Source organism: Notolabrus celidotus, chromosome 23, assembly GCF_009762535.1.
Source record: "Notolabrus celidotus isolate fNotCel1 chromosome 23, fNotCel1.pri, whole genome shotgun sequence".
Taxonomy (NCBI): Eukaryota; Metazoa; Chordata; class Actinopteri; order Labriformes; family Labridae; genus Notolabrus; species Notolabrus celidotus.
The window spans coordinates 10,714,995-10,737,281 of NC_048294.1; the positions used below are offsets into that span (position 1 = coordinate 10,714,995).

The 22,287-nt window shown below is 40.9% G+C and overlaps 1 protein-coding gene across 1 annotated transcript in view; it reads right to left on the reverse strand.

The window, feature by feature from the left end:
* Nucleotides 1–22,287, reverse strand: part of zmp:0000000660 (arf-GAP with Rho-GAP domain, ANK repeat and PH domain-containing protein 2) — a 209,934-nt gene that overhangs the window by 67,254 nt on the left and 120,393 nt on the right. Inside the window, 1 exon segment of the mRNA XM_034676822.1 lies at nucleotides 15,366–15,491. Coding sequence (XP_034532713.1) covers nucleotides 15,366–15,491 — 126 coding nt within the window.

Sequence of the window (22,287 nt, forward strand, 5' to 3'; positions counted from 1 at the left end):
CCATGCATTTATCTTTAGCAGACTAGACTACTGTAACGGGGTCTTTACAGGACTCCTTAAAAAGTCCATCAGATGACTGCAGCTCATACAGACTGCTGCTGCTCGAGTCCTAACAAGGACCAAAAAAGTAGACCACATCACTCCAGTTCTTAGATCTCTACACTGGCTTCCTGTCGGTCAGAGATTAGACTTTAAAATCCTGCTGATGGTTTATAAAGCACTGAATGGTTTAGGCCCAAAATACATTGCTGATCTGCTGCTACTTTATGAACCACCTTGACCTCTGAGGTCATCAGGTACTGGTCTGCTTTCAGTCCCTAGAGTCAGAACGAAACATGGTGAAGCAGCGTTTAGTCACTATGCACCACATATCTGGAACACACTCCCTGAAAGCTGCAGGTCTGCTCCAACTCTCACCTCTTTTAAATCAAAGATTAAGACTTTCTTATTTGCCACTGCCTTCCTATCTTAGATTATTTTAACCCACTTTAAATTAAAATTTTAATGTAATTTTTAATATATTTCTAATTTTCCTTTTCTTTTCTGTTTTATCATATTTGTCATTTTAATTGTGTTCTTTTATGCCTGTCTGAATGTTTCCAATGCTTTTAATGTTTTAATGTAAAGCACATTGAGTTGCCCTCGTGTATGAAATGCGCTATACAAATAAAGCTGCCTTGCCTTGCCTTGCCTATATCATATAGCTCTACCAGTTATTGGTAATTTAAAGCACTTCCTGGCTAACGTAACAACTAGCGAAAAATGTACACCTCTCTTATTGTATTATTTAACCCTTCTGTTATGTTCGTTTCTCTGGAACAGCTGTAGTGTTCCTGGGTCAATTTGACCCGGGGCATATTCAATTAACCAGAAGTGTCAGAACCCCAAAAATTTCAATACACATTTGTTCTAGTGTAATTTTTAACTCCATTACTAACCATTTAAATCAAGATTTGGTCCATTGGTGTTCTTCAATTCTCACCGATCATGGTTCAATGAGGATAACTCACTCGTTATTTATCAAAATTCATGTTAAAACTTTTTTTTAATGTACATTGGAAAGCCCTAAATATAAATACAATAGTTTTACATGAAATAGATTTTTGTTTATTTTAATTTAAATTTAGATTTTTTTTATTTTAATGAAGTGATGTTGATAAATTAAAGCTGGGGTTGGTAGTCTCGGAAAACTAGCATAAATTTGAATGTAGCATCTCCTCAGGACTCCGTCTAACCCCTCCCCTCCTCCCTCAGAGGTCCTCCAAAACGACTCACATGCACGAGCGCCTCTGACTTGCGACCATATGATGGTGACTGATTCAAAACCGGTCCTCACCAAAACATTCTCATAGTGAAAGTTAAAAACACAAACAAACATGGCTGCTCTTAGTACTCACAACTATCATGCTAGCATGATCCAGTAGTACCAGTGACACGATATCAGGAGAAAAGTTATAACACATATAATACTGTAACAACTCTACTGTTTGTTAAACGTGTTCAGTGTAGATGTTCTTAATTCCTACAGTGTTGACAGTCAGTGAAGGCATCAGGAGAGGTGTAGAGTGTGTGAGCTGGAGAGAGGAGAGGAGAAGTTCTTCATTCATTCAAACATTGATTGTTGTTTTGTTGGTTGTCGTGATCACGGCCGACAGTGACCGGTTATTAAAACTCAACGTGTTCACGAATCGGCTCGTCATCACTACAGCGTCCGGACGGATGCTACAGTGCATCTACATTTCTGTAGGACTTACTAAATGTCATTCATTCTTCTGCTTGTCAGAGCCCCCGTGGTGAGAGCTTTTTAGACTCTGATCCGGACTACAGTCCTGAGCAAAGCACCTCATCAGGTCAGAGGGGACAGGCAAGAGGTCGAGCGAGAGGGGCAGTCAATAGAGTCAGGGGAAGCAGAGGCAGGAGACGGGGACTCAGAGTGCACGCCGGGGAACTGTACGCGCAGGAGGCGGGCAGAACAGAAGGACGGGATTTGAACGGTTTAAAATTTTGGCACCCAAAAACGGTGATTTTCCCAGGTTTACTCCGGCTGTGGATAGCAGTTTTTTTTCCACTCTTTTTTAAGAACACATTATGTATTGATTGCCATCAGGACATAAAGATCATTTCAACCAGTATAACAAAAAGTGTATCTAAATCTGATTACCAACCCCAACTTTAACACGACACCTCTTCTGTCACATGCTGCCCAGATGTTTATGCTGCATTTAGCTGGTTTGGAAGGCATATATTTCCTAAAATTGAGTTTAAAAAGGGTCAATTTGACCCACAACATAGCAGGAGGGTTAATAAAGTCAAACAGTAATCTAACATTTCAAACACTACCTAGCAAATGTTACATTTAGCTAAAAGTGAACACCTTTCTTAATCTATTTTTATGACTCAGTCGAGTTTCAACTGCTTATAAGCTCATGTTTCAATTAGCTAAATATTTACACCTTTCTTATTTTATTATGTAACTGGTTAATTGGTTTGTTATGTGTCAAGGACCATTAGGAACAGAAGGTTACCAAATATGTTCCTTTTCTTAATATGGACAGAATTTTAAAACCTGTTTCTTTCAGTTGCTGGTAAATAAGTATGACATTCTTACAGCATTTGAGCTTTCTATCTTGAACATGGCAAAAAAAGTAAAACGGTCGTCTTGTGTGGTCAATTGAGCAAGATACGAGAAAAAACAAGATCACACTTTTGTTTTCTACATCAAAGTTGTGAACTTTTTTGAGCATTTGATTTGAATCAGATGACATATGTTTGGTGACAGTTCTCATTTATCCATCCGTCGGAGGAAACTTGGTCAGGCATACTGTATGCTTCATGTGAGGGCACAAACACAAAATTAAAAGAGTTTAGAGACTCCAAGTGCAGAGCAGATTTCAATCAACAAACATGATCTCAGTGGAAAAGCAGGAAAACACACAACATTGTCTTTCATGATTGTCTGACTGTGCGATTTACATAGCCAATGAGCATGAAGTTCATGAAAACATACCTAATTTTGGATTTTCAAAGTCACCGTGCCATCTGCTTTTTTGTTCTGCAACAAACACACACACGCACAAACAGCCCCCCGCTCACCAACCAACCCCCCCACCCCCTGTCGACTCCAAAGTTTCCACTGTATTCATCTCATGAATATGCTAATTGTGCATTCCTCTGCCAAATGTGTGTGATGTTTCTGAAGGAACAGATATAGTTCCAATAAAAAAGGAAGTGTCTACAACTGGCTGTTAAAAGAGAAACGGTTTGATAAGCATAGGAAAGGATAGGAGGATGTCAGATTTGCTCTATTCACCCTTGCACTGCCTCTCTGTACGGCTCTTTCTGACTTTTTCTTTGTCTCCTTTGTCTCAAAAAAAACAATTTGGACACTTTTTTTTTTTTTCAAACAGCTTTAAAACTGCAAAATATCTTGTTGCTTACTGTGGCATTTAAAAAGTAGTGTTCCTATGACCCCACTTTGCTTCAAGAGAGTAAAAAAAAATAATTCCAGCAGAAGAATCATCATCTCTATCTGAGACTACCAGTGCATGTAGCAGTGTGTGCGGGAGTAGAGAGAGAGACTTACTCTGGTATTTAAAGTCATTACCCAATCCAATCTGTCTGACAGGGCTCGCTGTTGTCTTGGTGACGGAAAAGATCGTAATGCACTTCACTTCCGTTGCAAATGTGTCCCTGGATTGCAAAGGTTTGGCAGAAAATGTCATGTCCATCATTTCCCCTGGTGAGTAGTTTGTTTTGTGCTGTATTTTCTCTGTAATTTCCCTGCCTCTGTCTCCCCTCTAATGGGGTAATAACTGAACAGTTTCATTTGTGCAATCTGAAATGCTCACACAATCGGCTTCCTAAGATGAGCACTCGATTTCCTAAATGAAGTCACTTACCATCATGAGCTGTTACGCCATCGATTATCCGGACATGGTTCTTGTGTTTGCAGAGGTGCTCAGAAAGTTTGGCTTATACATGACATTATCTACTTGTAGGAAAAAAAACAGGTATTGTCTTGGGATATGGTCCCAAATTTGGGACCATAATATAATCATGCAATCCCTTGATTTGGAATGTCACAAAATGGTTGGTCAGTTGGTCCACCATATTGGTCTAATTTGAATATCCAAACCTGTACACCACACACAGTATATATTAAAAGTGAATCCCAGTCACTGGCTGCAGTAAAACGTTTATTCAGATGTGGGGATCTTTTATGGAGCACTTTCAGCAACTTCAGTCAATTTAAGTGTCGTGGAATTTTCATAGTCTTATATATGTGTATGTAAGAATGTTTAACTATTGTATTCTTTCAGTCTAAATGTCAAGTTAAAGTAACTTCATTCCTATGTCATCTGTGACGGGCGAGATCGTGTCAGGGTAGTAGTCAAGGTCTCTCCCCCTGCTCCTGTCTTTATCTATGTGTTATGGCCGACTTACTGTCTCCAGAACTAGAGCACAGGTCTTCTTCCCACTTGTTGTGTTCCTATTTTCCAAACATGGTTATCTAACTTTAGTGTCGTCTTCAGGGGGGAATAAATACCATGCCAAGGGTTTTGTCTGTCAGAACTGACTTGGCATTGCACTGCACTCTCCTGCCTGTGTACTGTTATGTTATTTCTCCTTGGCCAAGTTCTACATAAACTATTTCAACGTAAGCCATCCGAGTCTCCTGAGTCTTCTGTGTCCAGTGTCCAGTTTGTTGCTGAATTCCATCACATTAAGGAGCACCCTCCTTCTCTGTCTTTGACCTTACAATCTTCATCTCTATAAACTTTTTTTTTTTTTTTTTTTAACATTCTTTTATTCTATGTATTCCAACCCAAATACAGTTTTGTGTAGTACCATTGTAATCCTCAAAAACAACCGACAACCTGACTTCCAGCACCAGAACGCTGTTTACTCCAGGACTGTTCTACTGAATGTTTGCACTATGGAGCCCCTATACAAACATTGGGACTGTTGGGTTAAGGCTGATTTATACTTCTGCGTTGAATCAATGGCGTAGCCTACGCCGGGGGTCCGCGTAGCTCCCGTACCTACGCCGAGGCCTAGGCACGTAGCTGATGTGCACCTCCTCCAAAATGTAACTCCCCGTAGAGCCGACGCGGACTGCAAGCTCTGTGATTGGTCCGCTCGGCGGCTTTGTCTTTCCCGGACATCGGCCGCACATCGGCCGTGTATTTCATCTCCTCCTCTCTATTCTTCATGTAATCATGTCTGTATGATAAACAGCAACATGTATCAGCTGTAGATTAACATAACACGCTCTGAATCTCTGTGGAAAAGTAAACAGAGATCGTAGCGGGACCGGAAGCAGGCGGCCGGCTATCAGAGAGACCGCACTGCCCTCAGGCGTTTCGGCGGAGAATTGCTGCGCGACACGGACACACCGACGCACAAGTATGTGGTGCTCATGTCTGCGTCAGCCCCTGCTGCGTAGGGGAGACGCATAAGTATGAATCAGCCTTTATGAGGGAGGGGTTTTGTTTTAGAACCAGCTGATCTCATCGTGCAGTTTTCTGTGTACATTTGTATATTTGTTTATGTGTGAAAATCAATAAAAAAGATTCTTGTGGTAAAAAACTGAATCTGACCTCTTTGTTTCAGAAGTGAAAGCCATACCAAAGTGCCTTACATCTGTGGTTGTTCTAATGGCCAGTAGAGGGCAACTCCATGGTTGTCATAGTGCGTGATAAAAGATAGAAGAATGAGCTTACTTCTTTGTAGAATTATTGCCATAGTAGACAATTATCACTGGCTATAATATTGTCAAATGATAGTCATAGGTTCAGAGATAGGTTTGCAGCTAGCTTGGTTTAGCCAAAATTGGAAAATGAAACAGACACTCCTTTTTTAATGTACTTATGGGTCATTTGAAGAGTTCATTTGCAAAAACAGATAACTCACTTAGAAAAAATATGTTTTTTGAAACAATTTGAATTTTTTTTTTAAATTTCTAGCTTTAGGTATAATCAGTCAACCGAAGTTGGGTGGCTTTGACTATGTGAAAATGACATTACTAATAAGAGGTATCTTAAAAATGTAACTTTATTAAATATGTATATTAAAAAAGAAATATGGGGGCGCTGGTGGCCTAGCAGTCTAAGCGCCCCACATATAGAGGCTACAGTCCTCGTCGTAGGGGTCGCCGGTTCGATTCCCGGCCGGTCGACCATTTCCTGCATGTCTTCCCCCACTCTCTACTCCCCACATTTCCTGTCTCTCTCCACCTGTCCTATAAAATAAAGCCAAAAAGGCCAAAAATATAACTTTAAAAAAAAAAAAAAAAAAAAAAAAAAAAGAAATATGTTTTTTGAAAATGTATAAAAACGGAGTCATCTGTTTTTGCAAATAAACTCTTCATTTTGACTGGAGTCTTCATCAATACACCTTGAGGTGAATTTTGTGTTTATAGGCCTCAATTTAGGGTAAAATCAATAAAGTTTGGGTGCTTTCAGGGCGAGTCTAATGCAACTTTTTTTCTTTGCATTGTTGAGTAAATTGTGCTCTTTGACTTTGGATATTTACAATGTAATGGTGTTGCATCAGTCAACGCCATGTTGCTACTTTTTGTTTACTCGTCACTTTCTCATGATGCAAGATGTCTGACTCCAGGAAACAAACCTATGTCCATACATGGTATGAAAACGTGAAAAACAGTCATCAGCGACTCATCAACTTGAATTTAACGGGAACAAATTTTGTCATTACATTTTTGTCGACTCCATTGAAAAATTATTGCACCACTATTATGAAATTTGGTATAGGTATCTACAGTGCAATTATCTACCCACTGGCAGATCAACTGATAAAACTGGAGAGCCCTTAGATCTTCAGAAAGCATTCAGCTTTTGAAAGATCTTGAGTCAGATTGTAATGAAGTTATTGTACTTTCAACTACTGTCGTGGAAACAGATGTAACCAACACCCCTCCCCTAGTCCCATACGTGGGAGAAGTTTGTCTTGTTTTAAATTAAAGTTAAGAAACTTGGTTCTTTAGTGCCTTTTGTTTGTTTTTCCAGAATTAACTCTGATTTTCTTTTTGCATTTGGGACAGCTTAGAGTTTATGTATTGCACTGAAGCTTTATTATTTGTATTTGATTGCATTCTATATGATTTTAACAATTTACTTTGTTCCATCTTTGCTTATTTAATTCTACTTTTTATATCGCTCAGTTTTTCCAGTTATCTCAAGAGGAATTCGAATGTGCTTTAAATTAAATTAGAAACTGCTGCTTTTTACTTTCCCAATCCAGCTAAATAACTCAGCTTTTACTACACTGATTGGCACAAACTTTGGTACAGCCATTCATGTCTCCCTCAGGATGAATCCTGAGAAAGTTTTGTTTTCCCCAGCCTTTCTAAATAATGACAGCAGCAAGTGGACTTTTCCTACGTTGGGATGAGAAATTTCACAACCCATAAATGTATTATTACACACTTTGTGGAAGATATTAACGATCCTTTGGGATTTCCTGGCTTTTCAACAAGAACAATCAACAGAGCAAAATTGGATTTGCCAAATACATTGGTTTGTCTAGCTAGCAGTCTGGTTTTCTGTACAAAGAAAGGTCACCTATTGAAAGATTTGACCACTGGTCAGTAGATTTTGAGCCATAAAGATTGTAACAACTGCCACAGAAGAGTAATTCTCTAAACATTTGGTTGTAGAGTAAAGCTCTAAGCAGGGGACACAAGACTATCAAAGTGAAAGCGAAACACAAAACACAAGAGTGTTCTTTTTCAGTCTATTTCTATGAAAATTCCTTGATAATGTTCCCTCTCAGGCTTTTAAAAATGGTTCAGATAAAACAAGGACACTTAAAGAAATCTCTCTTTGAATCTGTCACAAGCAGTAGTCGTCCATTTAAGAGGGGTTGGAGAAGGAATTGCTTCAATATGAGGGTCCAAAAGTCAGAACCGTTGGGGGCTTCTAGTCAAGGGCATTCAAAATCCCAAAGGATAGAACACCGGAAACATGTATATGAGATGACTCAATTGTCCTTTTACATCAGACATATTAATTCATTTCATTTTGATGATGTCACATGCATCCAGATTTCATCTTCTTCAACAGACAATATCTGGTGTTATCTTTTTTCTCCGCTGAACAAAAGAGGGACAAATGACTTTAATTTCCTCTCGGGGAAAAAAACAACATTAAAATGTGAATCTTAGAATCAAACTGCCATGGGAGCCTGGGTCAAGACAGCATGGACACATGAATGGGCTCGCCAAGCTCGGCCTACCAGTTCCTGAAGGATTATTCCAATAATGGCGAGCACATGTACAAGGACAGACGTCCACGTAAGGTCTTAGAATACTGAAGGAACAGAAAGTTGAGAAAGTAGAGGGATTAAAGGGGAGGGCAAAAGGTGTGGGGAGACTACAAATGTTTGACAAATGTAATTTCAGATAGAGTTATCTCTTTTTGGTTTGAATTGGGAATGAATATAGGGGATTTGGTGTACCGAGGGCAAGACAGAAGGGGCTGAAATGACAGGAATTAGACATTTTCACAGAGGTCTGAAAGTCAAAGAATTTCTCAAAGTAGCAGGAAGTTGTACTGATATGACCCAAGATATAACCCTTTGTACCAATGGTGTGAATGCCAATGTGGAACGGCTACATTGAGCTGAATGTAACTTTTTTCATCCTTGTTAGGATTTGTGCATAAGACACTTCCTTTCCAGTGAAAGCCTCTGAATCCCTTTAAGATATTCCACCAGGAAACTGGCTTTCTCAAAAAACCTGCACACCGCCGAAGCTGCCGACTTCCGCCTTTGGTTGTGGTACAGAATTTCCTTAGCGGGTGGGATACCACTAGCTTTTCTGTATACGCACTAAGCGCGAAGGGAGGAAACAATAGTGCTTGATTTACAATCAAGCAGCTGCGTCCATTGCCAGATGTTCCCCCACAAACAGCAATGGCCCCATGGCCCAGCCGTTCGCCGCGGGAGTCGGTATCCAGCCGGCAGAGACAACACAAGCGGAAGCCTGCCGTGGTACATGCCTCCATCGGATAAATTGGGCCAATTAGCTTGTACGCCAAAAGTGCTCCCTGTATAGCATTTTCTAGTTGAAATGTGGATTGTGGAATCTCTCTCTCCATCTTTTATGCTTTTTTTTTACCTCCTATCTCACTTCAGCACTTGAAAATGTGCTAAATTGTCCAAGATGAGAAGGTTGATAAGACTAATCAAGTCATCAATTGCACAATTAAAAGTCTTATTGTTTCTTGACTGATTGGACCAAGTTACACAATAACAGATTTATACTAAAGTTTGATTCTGATTGTGTCTCGAGCTTTATTTTTCACTGCTTTCCCAAAGATTTACCACGTAACTTTTTATCGGAGTTGCACAGACTACCCATAAAAGAAGCAGGCCTTGCCCCTTTCCACTGAATCAGCTTCTTTCTCCCCCGTCACCCTCATCTTCCCCTCTCCCTCCTCCCTCCTCCGCCAATCTTCTGCCTATCTCACCATCAGACTAAAATATCTGTGATGAAGACATCTGCTGGACAGCTTGTCAGGGGGCTGGAAATGGAAATCGAGAAACTGAAGGGATCTGAACGATCTGTCTGTGCCAGAATTACAGCCCACTTCATTACAGGGAGGAATGGACAGATATGGCATGAGATAAAGAAAGGATAAAAAAACACTATCTGCCATGTATTTCTGGTCGGAGAAACAGCAGTGCTCAGTCATTTAGGGAAGCAGAGGCACAGTAATATGAGAAAAATGTCCAAAAAGCTCACAAGATTAGGACAAATAGTCAAAAGAGGCTTTCTGTACAAAAAGAGGAAGAAGACAAAAAAACTTCTAATAATTTACGCTGCTTTAAAAACTCATTTGAAACAGAAAACATAAAGATTTGGTTTATGATCACAAACTTGACTTAAGCTTTGTCGACGCATCAATCGAGCCCTCTTCTGGGCTCAGATTTGTGTCCTCAATAAAACTGTAACGTTAATTCTCCTCCACTCTTCTTTCTCTCCGTCTCTCTGGCAGTTGTGAGTTACTGTTGCGGGCAAATGCAGAGCGCAGCTGATGAGCAAAAAGACAAAACTAATCAGAAATTAGGGCTGCCATTTCCCTGCTGCCACTCACCATTTCACACAGTAACTGCCTACTGTCTCTCTTTTCCTCCTCATGAGTGCTAAGACACATACAGGCACACACAAATTGAGTACACACTCTGTGATGTGGAAAGTAGGAAGAGTCACTCCTCTCCCCAATGAGGGGGGGGACTTCATTTACGCTAGGATCGACTACAAAACCTGATAGAACAGCAACAGCTATTTAAGTGCTGCCATTATGGAGGTGAACAAGTTCAATCTTTATTTCAGCAGGAATAAAGCTAATACTAATCTACAACCCCAGTACCAAAAAGTTAAGATGCTGTTTTAAATGTAGAAGGACAAGGCTGAAAAAAATACTGTATGGCTGTGATCTTTGGACCCTCGAGCCTCGGGTCCACAGGATGCGTGGCAGCTGCGCCGCGCACTGCACAGCCGATACGTTCCCATTCTAGTCAATGCTCTAGGGTCCACAGAGCACGCTGCAGCACGTCTCAGCTCCGTCTCGGGAGCATGCCCCCGAGCCGCTCCGCCAGAGATTTGCTTCGAGTCTATTTTCGACGGAGCCCACTCCCAGCACACGTCAATCTGCACAGAAAAGAATGACCTGGACAGGAAGTCAGGCACCAGGATCGCATGCAACATCCGCCAATCTCAAAATAAAACATCATATACGGACTCCCGACCGTTTGAAGATCATATAGATCAGAAATACTCATCGATTATGGATGTAAGATACAGCCACATATCTGTGATCCAGGTCGACTACAACAGGCCTTTAAGATGATAACTGTGTCAGAAGGTAACAGGACAACAAAATAGAGCCAAATTATTCATAATAAACTCTATAAACCTGCAAAAATGAAACTTTATAGTTCTGCAGCATACTCAGTGGTAATTGAAGCACAAAAGTAATGGAATACTGTCCAAATGAGCAGAAATTCAACCACAGAAAGGCTCTGTGACCTGTTGTTTGTATGTGGTTCTCTCTATGCTGGACCCAGTTGATCCTGCCTGCTCTGAGCTGCGCTACGCTCCCAACACGAGTCCTGTGGATCAGGACGCACGCCCTCAGATGAAGCAAAGCCGCGTCGCAGACGTAACGCGGCGCAGACGCATCCTGGGGACTCCCCGGGTGAGTTGGAACTGTATTGAAAACAGACATGACTCTGTAGTGGAACTCACTGCATGGGCTCAAAATCACTTACAAAAAACATTCTTTGAACAAAGTGCATTATTATATCCACAATAGTGAACTGAGGCAAAAACTGAGGCAATATTTTTCATTAACACAATATGGCTGTGATCTTTGGGCCCTTAATTGGCAGTGCAATAAAAACAGACATGACTCTATAGCGGAACTCACTGCATTGGCTCAAAATCACTTCCCAAAATTATAGTCTGTGAACACAGTTTGTCGCTGCATCCACAACAGACAAACTGACACAATATTTTTTGTTAATACTATTTTGCTGTGATATTTGGGCCCTTAGTTGGCACTGTATTAAAAACAGACATGACTCTGTAGTGGAACTCACTGCATGGGCTTCCAAAAAACATTCTTTGAACACAGTTCATTGCTATATCCACAATAGCTAACTGAGGCCATATTTTTCATTAATACAATATGGCTGTGATCTTTGGGCCCTTAGTTGGCACTGTATTAAAAACAAACATGACTCTGTAGTGGAACTCACTGCATGGGCTCAAAATCACTTACAAAAAACATTCTTTGAACAAAGTGCATTATTATATCCACAATAGTGAACTGAGGCAAAAACTGAGGCAATATTTTTCATTAACACAATATGGCTGTGATCTTTGGGCCCTTAATTGGCAGTGCAATAAAAACAGACATGACTCCATAGTGGAACTCACTGCATTGGCTCAAAATCACTTCCAAAAAACATTCTTTGAACACAGTTCATTGCTATATCCACAACAGACAAACTGAGGCCATATTTTTAATTAATACAATATTGCTATGATCTTTGGGCCCTTAGTTGGCACAACATTTAAAAGAGAGATGACTCTGTAGTGGAACTCACTGCATGGGCTCAAAATCACTTCCAGAAATTATAGTCTGTGAACATAGTTTGTCGCTGCATCCACAACAGACAAACTGAGGCTAAACTTAGGCCTTTGTTAATTAATAATAACATATTTCAACATGATTTGTTGTCTTTGCACTACTTTAATTAAATATAGGGTTTACATGATTTGCTAACCACCGTGTTCTGTTTTTATCCATGTTACACAGCGTCACAACTTTTGTTGAACTTTGGTTGCTTATCACATTACGTTGGACGGGTACACTGATCCCACATGCCAACTTTGTCAAGACCACTAAAATCTGTCCCCAAATTTAAACATATTCAAAATCTGGATTAGTAAAAAGCATGAAAGCCTATGTGAGAGAAAAAAGAAGCCTAAGTTTAAGATGCTGTAGCAGAGTGCTTTTATTAAGCCCTGAGCACAACCTATGAATTATTAAGGACTGTGGTGTATCTATAGACCATCAAACCATTAGCCTGGGAGCTAAAGGCATCCAGGAGTACATTCAAAAATACCCCATCCCCTACATGCTCACAAAGTCCTGACAGTGCTTCCTCCTGATTGAAGAAGTTGGAGTTTTAGACCCTCCCTGAATTTTTCAAAAGCTGCAGTCGTTGTAGAAACTCCATTAAAGCACAAAAGCCAAACTTGTACGTCTCTGCATAATAGATGGAATAACAAGGTGTTTATCTGCAGAAATATTACGAGCACTTACCCGACGGGGAGACATCTCTGGATTGGTGAGTTTTCAGAAAGTGGTACAGAGAGCAAAGTGACTAAAACAGACCGAGACAAAATGGACACCTGTAGAGTTACGCCCAACCCGAGTGGTAGCTCACTTTGACTGTTGTTGTTGGAAAAGACTACACACTGTTGTACCAAGAGGTTCTGAAAGGTGAATGTGATAAGACATGTTTTTTGTCCTATATCTATTTTCATACAGCTTATACAGCTATAAAACTGGCATCTATTGGAACCAAACGGCAACCTTCGGTCTATAAATATGAGTCCAATGCGGAGGTGCTAAAAGCTGCTGTTCATTGAGGATCTACTTGAGGCTGGCTCAGAAAGTACTGGAAACCACATACACACCAATTCAAAAAAGCCAATCTTTACAGCAGAAATAAACATGTTTACAGCCTGGTACAAAAGACGAGTGTAGTCTGGATAGCTCACTTCTCGAACGGCACACACTGTACGGGGGATTACGAATTACGAATCCTCCAATGAGAGGCACAGCTGACTGCGGGAACATTGTAGCTGTTGGCTAGGAGGCTCAAAGCCCGCCTCTTTACATCACAATCACTCGACAGCAGCTATATGTCTGCAAGACAACGACTGGCCTCAAAACAGCACTTCAGAAGCAGATGGGTGATGTCACGGATCTTACGTCCATATTTTATACAGTCTATGATTGGAACATGCCAACCTCTGAACCAATCAGCTACTGTCTGGTGACAATGCAAGCCTCTTCAAGCAGTGGGCAACTTTTCATGGACTCCATAATAACAGACTTCTTGCCAAGAATTTGTTTTCCATATGTTGGCATTGTTTACTTTAAAAATGGAACTTGAGAATGGAATTGACATTTTAGAGTGGATAGTTCGCTGCACTTATACGCAGAGCTAGACCTTCAGATATCAATTGCAGAGAAATCGTCGTTAGCGGATTATTAATAGATTCCAGGGTTGATTCCCGCCTATTGTCATTTGCCCTTGATACACTATTTTCCTTCATGCAGCCAATGCTTGCTGAAATGCTAATGTACAACTCTACATGTAAAACCAATAGGGGGGAGGTGCGCTGATTCATAAATCATCTGTTTTGAGGATGGTGGTTTTCATAACTGGGGGCTTGGCTGGATTGATTGACGGGTGGGCATTCTGTAGGTGTGTAAGAGCCCCCCTTCAGTTCAACCTCTTTGCCTGTTTCTTGATTAAACAGTAAGTTTGGTTTAGTCAGCATTTCCCAACATGGTGACTGCAATTGTCTGACTTCATAACGCCTCTCCAGAAACCAGTGGGTGGCATCACAGAAACCACGTCCATGTTTTATGCAGTCTGCTTAACAAAAGCCAGATGGGGAAGAAACCCAAAGCGGTAGAATTTGAAAGGAAGCCAAAAAGAAAGCCAGTTTGATGATGGAGATAGAAAGGGTAAAGCTGTGAGAGATCCTCAAACCAGGGATATTTGAGCCATCAGATCGCCATGTCACCAGATGTGAGATATCACACTGATTAGATTAATATAATCAGTAGAAATGGTGGCCCAGCAACTATGAAATTAAAGCTAAGATTGCGCTACATTGAAGTCATCCCTCAACAAATGAAATGGAAATGAATTCCATCTCCACAAATAATGAGAGTTTCAATAGATACTGGTAAGAATTTTCCCAGTCTCCTCTAAGGGGCAATTTCCCAGACACCACCGGCCCTGTTCATTAGCTGCCATGTACAACCACCAATGAGAGCGGAGCTTGTGTGGGGTGATGGAAATAGAGATGGATGTCTTGCCCAAGTCGTAGGAGATTCAGCTTGTCCAAGTGGCAGGTAGCCGCAAGCTGTCTCGCGCCTTCTTTCCCCCTCATTTCTCCTCTACCAGCCCCCACCCCCCACTTCCCCCGTTCTCTATCCCCCTCCTCCACCTTGCCGATGACCCCCTTCCCCAGGGGCAGCATCCAAAAGCCGGCTTCTTCTCCTAATTACCCATGGGCCCCAGAAACGCTCCAGCTGTTGGGAGAAGTGGGACCATTGCTGAGCAGGAGGTTGGGTGTGAAATGGAGCCTGATTAAAAGTTTTAAACTGCCTTCAAAGACAAAAGAAGAAGAATTTAGAAGTTTTCCAAGATGCGTCTTTCAGGCAGATTTAGAAACGACTTTCCTTTTTATGTAAATTTATTTAACCTGGCCCTAATTCACCCTGTACTTCCGTGGAGCACTCGCTGCTGGGTCGTCAAAGAACAAACGTCCGCCTGACAAGTACTCCCAGAGGACAGATGAAGACGCCATTTGAAAGACAGATTCATTGATCGTTTTGACTGGACTGTTTGGTGTACGGATTAAACGATTGGCAGTTTGACAGCTGACAGACTGACACTGATTGATCGATCAGCGCTTAACTGGAGTAGACTTCCTGACAAACGCGCAGTTCAAATTGCTTACAAATGGATTGATGGATTGATTGGCCTTGCATGGGGGGGGTTGCAAAACGGTGAATTACACTCACCGTCTCGTCCACGGCGGTCCAGGGTTGACTTGACTGAGCCGGTGGAGATATAGAGGAAGCCATCCATGAAGAGGGAAGCGTCTGACAGTGAGGTGTTATCCGACCACTGCTCCAGTCGGGGAAAATCTATGAGAGGAGGAAGCAGAGTAGATCAGATAGGAAATGGTTTTTACCAATGAACGTAATGGTGACACAGATTTTCCACTTGTACTTCTGTTTCTCCGTTTCTGTAGTTGACTCCCATGTACCCTGGAGAAGCTTTTTAGATTGATGAAAAAATGAAACCAGAAGTACTTTTGACAAACTTAACTTAAACTGGTGAATTCACACAGAGACTAGGCCTGAACAGAATTGAATAAAACTGATAACTCTTTCTTTATCTTTCAGGAAATTACATACAACTTAAATGTATACCAGTTAAATGCAAGCCAAAAACACAATATATCAGAAAACAACAATATCCACTTGCAATGGAAAACGGAGGCACCTGCAAGCAACATGATACGTCCCTAACTGTCCGAACTAGTGGTGGGCGATAATTCGATAACGATAATTATAGCGATCTAATTTTTCTCGATATAAATATAAAACATTTTCGATAAAAGTTTGCTATGAATAAAGCTGTAATTACACCCCCTGGCCACTTAAAATGGAGGGGGCGCTAATATGCCTTGAACGCTAGTTGCCGCCCAACATTAGACAGAAGAAGAAGACGGCTTAAAGACGTTTGGAGCAGAATGTAAACACAGCTGAAACGAGCAACAGCAGCACTGAAAAGACTCAAAACTTACCAGCTCAAAGCAGAGTCGTTAGTCTGACACTGTGCTGACTCTGCTTTAACTATTAACTTAAAGCTAGGGTTGGTAGTCTCGGAAAACCAGCATGAATTTGAATGTAGCTTTTCCTCATGACTCTGTCTAACCCCTCCCCTCCTCCCTCGGAGCTCCTCCAAAACGACGCCCCCCCCCCGCTCACATGCACGAGCCGCTGATTCTCGACCATATGATCGTGACTGATTCAAAACCGGTCCTCACCAAAACATTATCATAGTGAAAGTTAAAAACACAAACAAACATGGCTGCTGTTAGTACTCACAACTATCATGCTAGCATTATCCAGTTGTTCTGGTGACACGATATCAGGAGTAAAGTTATAACACATATATAATACTGTAACAGCTCTACTGTTTGTTAAACCTGTTCAGTGTAGATGTTCTTAATTCCTACAGTGTTGACGGTCAGTGAAGGCATCAGGAGAGGTGTAGAGTGTGCGAGTGGGAGAGAGGAGAGACAAGAGGAGAAGTTTTTCATTCATTCAAACATTGATTGTTGTTTTGTTGGTTGGCGTGATCACGGCCGACAGTGACTGGTTATTAAAACTCAACGTGTTCACGAATCGGCTCGTCATCACTACAGCGTCCGGACGGACGCTACAATAAATATATATTTTCTGTAGGACTTACTGAACGTCATTAATTATTCTGCTTGTTGGTGAGAGCTTTTTAGACTCTGATCCGGACTACAGTCCTGAGCAAAGCACCTCATCAGGTCAGAGGGGACAGGCCCGAGGACGAGCGAGAGGGGCAGTAAATAGAGTCAGGGGAAGTAGAGGCAGGAGACGGGGACTCGGAGGAGTGCACGCCGGGGAAATGTACGCGCAGGAGGAGCGCAGAACGGCTGGACGGGATTTAATTGGTTTAAAATTTGGGGAGCCAAAAAACTGTGATTGGTTGGTGTTTTCCCAGGTTTACTCCGGCTGTAGATAGCAGTTTTTTTTCACTCTTTTTTAGGAACACATCATGTATTGATTGCCATCAGGACATAAAGATAATTTTAACCAGTATGGCAAAAAGTGTATCTAAATCTGATTACCAACCCCAGCTTTAATACACTTCATTAAATATACTTTCAGGATGTGGGTAAAGGAAGAGCCCAGAGACAACCTCTGCTGTACATTTCTAACACGTTTAATGTCCACCGCAACCGTAGGACAACTGAACACTGAATCACTGTGATGCATTCACTGCACTGTGGGAAACAACATCACTCTGCCTGTAACCCTTAGTAATCTTAAAGGGGAGAGCACAACTCAAAACAGTAATCTACTAAACTGATACCCAGTACACAATTTGATGTATATTTGTTGTAAATGTAAATCAAATTATGGAAATAACCTCAATCTGAGAAAAATAAGAATCTACAAACAAAAACTTCACAAAAATCTAATTTTACACAAAAGACCTGCTTTCTGTTAGCACCATCAAAAATGATGGATTCAAGAAGCTGATCAGAAAACTAAATCCAGATACAAACTAACAAACTGTCTGGTTTCTTCAACTTTCACTCAGGACCAAAAGTCTGCATTTATATTAAAGGTGACATATCACGCTTTTTTCATCAATATATATTGGTCTAAGAGGTCCCCAAAACATGTCTTTAAAGTTTATGCTCAAAAAAACACTTTGAAATCAGATTTTGGTCTGCCTGAAAAGCCCTCTTCTTCAGTCCTCTTCAGAACACTCTGTTTTCCCTCTGACCACGCCCCCTCAGGAAGTGGATGTGGTCTCGGCTCTCCAGCACGTTGATCTAATGTTTACATGTTGGCTGAATATACACGGCTGCTCAGAGATCACGGTACTTCATCTGATCTAGAATCTGATCCTGACGGAGAGGCGCCTGTAGCAGGACCTTCCTGAAGGATTGGTCACAGATTTAGTGTTTCTTGTTGTTTTATTTATCAGTATGTTGACGTGTGTCTTGGTACACAGCTACAGCTACAGCTATGAACATGTAGCTATGTGGCTATGCTAATTAGCGGTAGCCCTTATCCATGACAAATAAAAGTCATCCACTAGATCTTCAAATCTGCAGACGTGTCGAGTAAAACTGACCTCTGCCAGAAAGGCAGCGGGACCTTTTCTGAAGGATTGGTCACAGATTCTGTTACTTGTTGTTTTATTTGTCAGTATGTAGACATGTGTCTTGGTACACAGCTACAGCTACGACATGTAGCTATGCTAACTAGCGCTAGCACTTATCAATGATAAATAAAAATCATCCACTAGATCTTCAAATCTGCAGACGTGGGGAGTAAAACCGACCTCTGCCAGAAAGGCAGCGGGACCTTTTCTGAAGGATTGGTCACAGATTCTGTGTTACTTGTTGTTTTATTTGTCAGTATGGAGACGTGTCTGCAGACGTGGGGAGTAAAACCGACCTTTGTGTTTATTAAGACAGCCTACAACTAGCATGCCTCCCTCCTAAGCTCCTTGTTACCACACATTTGTGCAGGTAATGAAAAACGGGGGAAGGAATTCAGTATTATTTTATACAGTCTATGGGCTGAACAAGCTCCGAGCTCTGACTCCGTGACAGCCCGGATATTGTTGTTACGTAACAAAAACACGGAAGTCTGAAACGGCTGGTTTCACACACATTTACAGAAAGGTGGAGAAATCAAAACAGGGGCAGAATGGATTTTTTTCATTCTCGGGGGGTTTGTAGACATGCCAGGGAAACATAAAGTCCATTTTGCATGATATGTCACCTTTAAAATGAAATAATGATTTAATATTTATCGTGATAATTATCAATATCGACTGATATGAGATATTTTATCGTTATAACATCATTTTCAATATCGCCCAGCCTTAGTCCAAATACACTGTCCATCTTTTGAATCAAAAGGAAATGCTGATTTGACATGTTAATTTTTCACTGAGCGCTATCAGTGATTCAAACTTTGTCTCCACTATCAGGGAACATTTTGATGCAGGGCATACATATAAGGTGATACTGGATATACTTTACAACATAATATTTGTATTCCTCTGTCTGCATGGCGAGATAGATGTATGAAGCACTTCCTTCTGGTCAGAAGAACGGACCGTGTGTTCACCAATCAGTGACGGTTCTTGTTGCCCAAAGGTTCCTACCTTTTTCAATTAGAAGTTATGTTGTTTTGTTTTAACTGTTGTTCTTCTTATTTGTTACGATGTTTTGTGATTTTTCGCGTTTTGTGAATCGTAATTTAGTTTAGTGAACAGCAGTTACGTTTTGGGGATGCTGGTTTCGTTTCACGAATCTTAGTTTGGTTTTGTGAATCGTCTTGTGAATTGGAGTTTCATTTTTTGAACTATAGTTTCAGTTTGTGAATAGTAGTTTCAATTTCTCAAGCGTGGTTTTGTTTTGTGTTTTGAACTTCAGGGCCACTGTGTGGACATATCTTAACAATATGACTATATTAACAAAGTTACATATCAATTCTAAGTTTTTATCTTTTTTTCTGTTTTCATCATTAGTTTTTAAGAAACTTATTTTGAAAAATTGGAAAAATAAGGAAGCACCTACGCTTCAAATGTGGAAAACACTCATGAAATATTATTTGAGTATTGAAAGGACCATATTGGAGGACAGCAATAAAGGAAAACTATTTGACAGTATATGGAGCAAGATTTATGAAGCTCTGTAGACGAGAGAAGCCACAAAGTCACCTGAGTACCATAAACATTAAGGAACCCCCCTCAGACTTGTTGTATTAGCGCACGTGTGTGTGTGTGTGTGTGTGTGTGTGTGTGTGTGTGTGTGTGTGTGTGTGTGTGTGTGTGGGTGGGTGGGGGTGGGTGTTGGTATTGGTATTGGTGTTGGTGTGAGTCTATATGTCAGTGAAGGTGTATGGTGGACAAGTGTAAACATGTCAGTGTGGGTGTAAGGGATACCCACTACCTGTGAGACCAAATTAACATAACTGTAATGTGAAGGAACAACACAGGATCTATGAAATGAAATTTGATTTCTTTGTTTTGTTTCTGTCTTTTGCTTGTTTGTTGTGTTTTTATTTTAATTTTATTTTTTATTCTTTGGAATCAAGACAACTAATTATTTGAATCACAGGATGTACTGATGTATTTGGACCTGTACACTCAATAAAATAAAATTATATATAAAAAAATATATATATATTCTAAGTTTTTACCAGTAAATTAAAAACAATGTTTCATGTTTTTTGAGCAACCTTTTGACCTTTTTTTGTTTTTCAAGCATCTCAAGTACAAGAAATTCCATTCTGTATTGCCAAGATTTCAAGGAGTGTTTAATTAAAAAAAACATGATCGTGGATTCAATTTTGTCATCTCATGGTGCACTTCGGAGGACACAGCATTGTGCTTGTATAACTGCTGCAACAGCATATTGTCCTGATAGTATCAGTCTATATCTCAGAGTCTTCTCAGTCATGGTTGGTGTCCCATTCTGTTGTCCCAAGAATCCTGTTTGGATTTGGATTGTGGGAAAGTTTCCAGGTAAAGATAGTGCTAATCCCAGATGCAATTCCATTTTTTGTACCAACTCTTATTCTTGTAAACTCCACTTAAAGGTCGTCCTTCAACAACAAAATGTTACTGTAGGTGTCCTCAAGCAAGACGTTGAATCTCTACCTGTTTTTTTCTATTGCTGTTCTTGAACCCGAGTTCTGACCTTCCCACAAGCAGCAGAAAACATGATTATACATTTATTTATAAGGGCTCTGTCACATGCTTCTCCTCTTGCAAAAGTGGAAGATAAGGTGTTCTAAGAGGGTTTCAAGGCACAAACCTCCATGTACAGTATCCATTAAAAATGAGCTTTACACTCTGTGCTCTCTTCATCTTTGTCCATTTAAATTAGAAGCCTTCCTCCCTCAACTCCCTGCTCCCGTCCTTTCTTGCTAGCTTTAAGAGCTCCCCATATTCAACCTTATCGTTCTCAAATTCAATTAGCTTCAATTCTGAGGTTCAATTTTCTGCCAGGGCCCCAGCAATATCTCTCAGATTTTATCTCCACTTCCTCCAGCTCTCTCATCAAACAAGGTAAAATAACTTTAATTGAAACCACTTTTAATTGAGGCAGCGTTCGCACCCTTTACCAGCACCACCGGCGTCTCATCTTTGAGCCACATATCATTCCAGAGAGAAAACAATCAGTTCATTTACAGAGACAGCTTGCTTTGAACGTGTGTGTGCATGTGTGCATGTGTGCGTGTGTGCGCTCAGATTGTGTCAGACTAATGTATTCAGTTCATGTGAACATTCATAACTTTGGAATTACAGTAAAGAACACACGCTTATAAAGCCGCTTTTGGGTGGCTGTCAAAGATATAACTTGGTGGGAAAGAAGAGTTTGATTTTAAGCTGAGGAAACATTTTCCAACAATGGTTGGAATGGTTCTTATGCATTCATTTAACAAGTATTTCAAAGCAGGATCCAACAAGGCAACTGGAATTTCCTCTCTCCTTTGAAAGGCTTCTTCAGTTCTGACCAGACTGGGGAAGAGTTAGAAAATATAAGCCTCTAATGGCTCGTTTCCACCAAGCATTCTGGTGTGGATCAGTACAGTCTGGTACGTGTCGGATCGGTAACGCCTGATGCTGTTTGCATTTCCACAGCCAACCATGCCCAACTTGGTGGGCGGTGTGTAAGCCGGATGCCAATAGCTGCGTCAGCTACGTAATAGCGTGACGTCATGGCAGCGCGACACAGTATACACCCGCTAATAAATGCAATGAAGAAGAAAAACATGAGGAAAGTTTACACCTCCGTGGTCGACCATGGAAAACTGTCTCTTGACGCCATTTTCCAAACAAAAAAAGTTATCTTCCCGAAGTCCACTGGAGATTTAAACATGGCAGGGTTATGTGTTGTCCGTTATTACCGCTGTCGCACGGGAAGTGACGATTCTTTCGACCAATCAACAGACTGCAGTGTTTCTAGCTCCACCTTCTGGGTCAGATCAGTATGTCTGGCAACCCAGCAGAAGGGTACCAAAAAGTGGGACGGTACGGCTCGGTAATTTGGGGACCTGTCCCGGTTTAATCAATGGAAACACCACAAAATGTGTGCCGTACAGAGATGAACCGAACTGAACCGCTCAGTGGAAATGAGGCTTA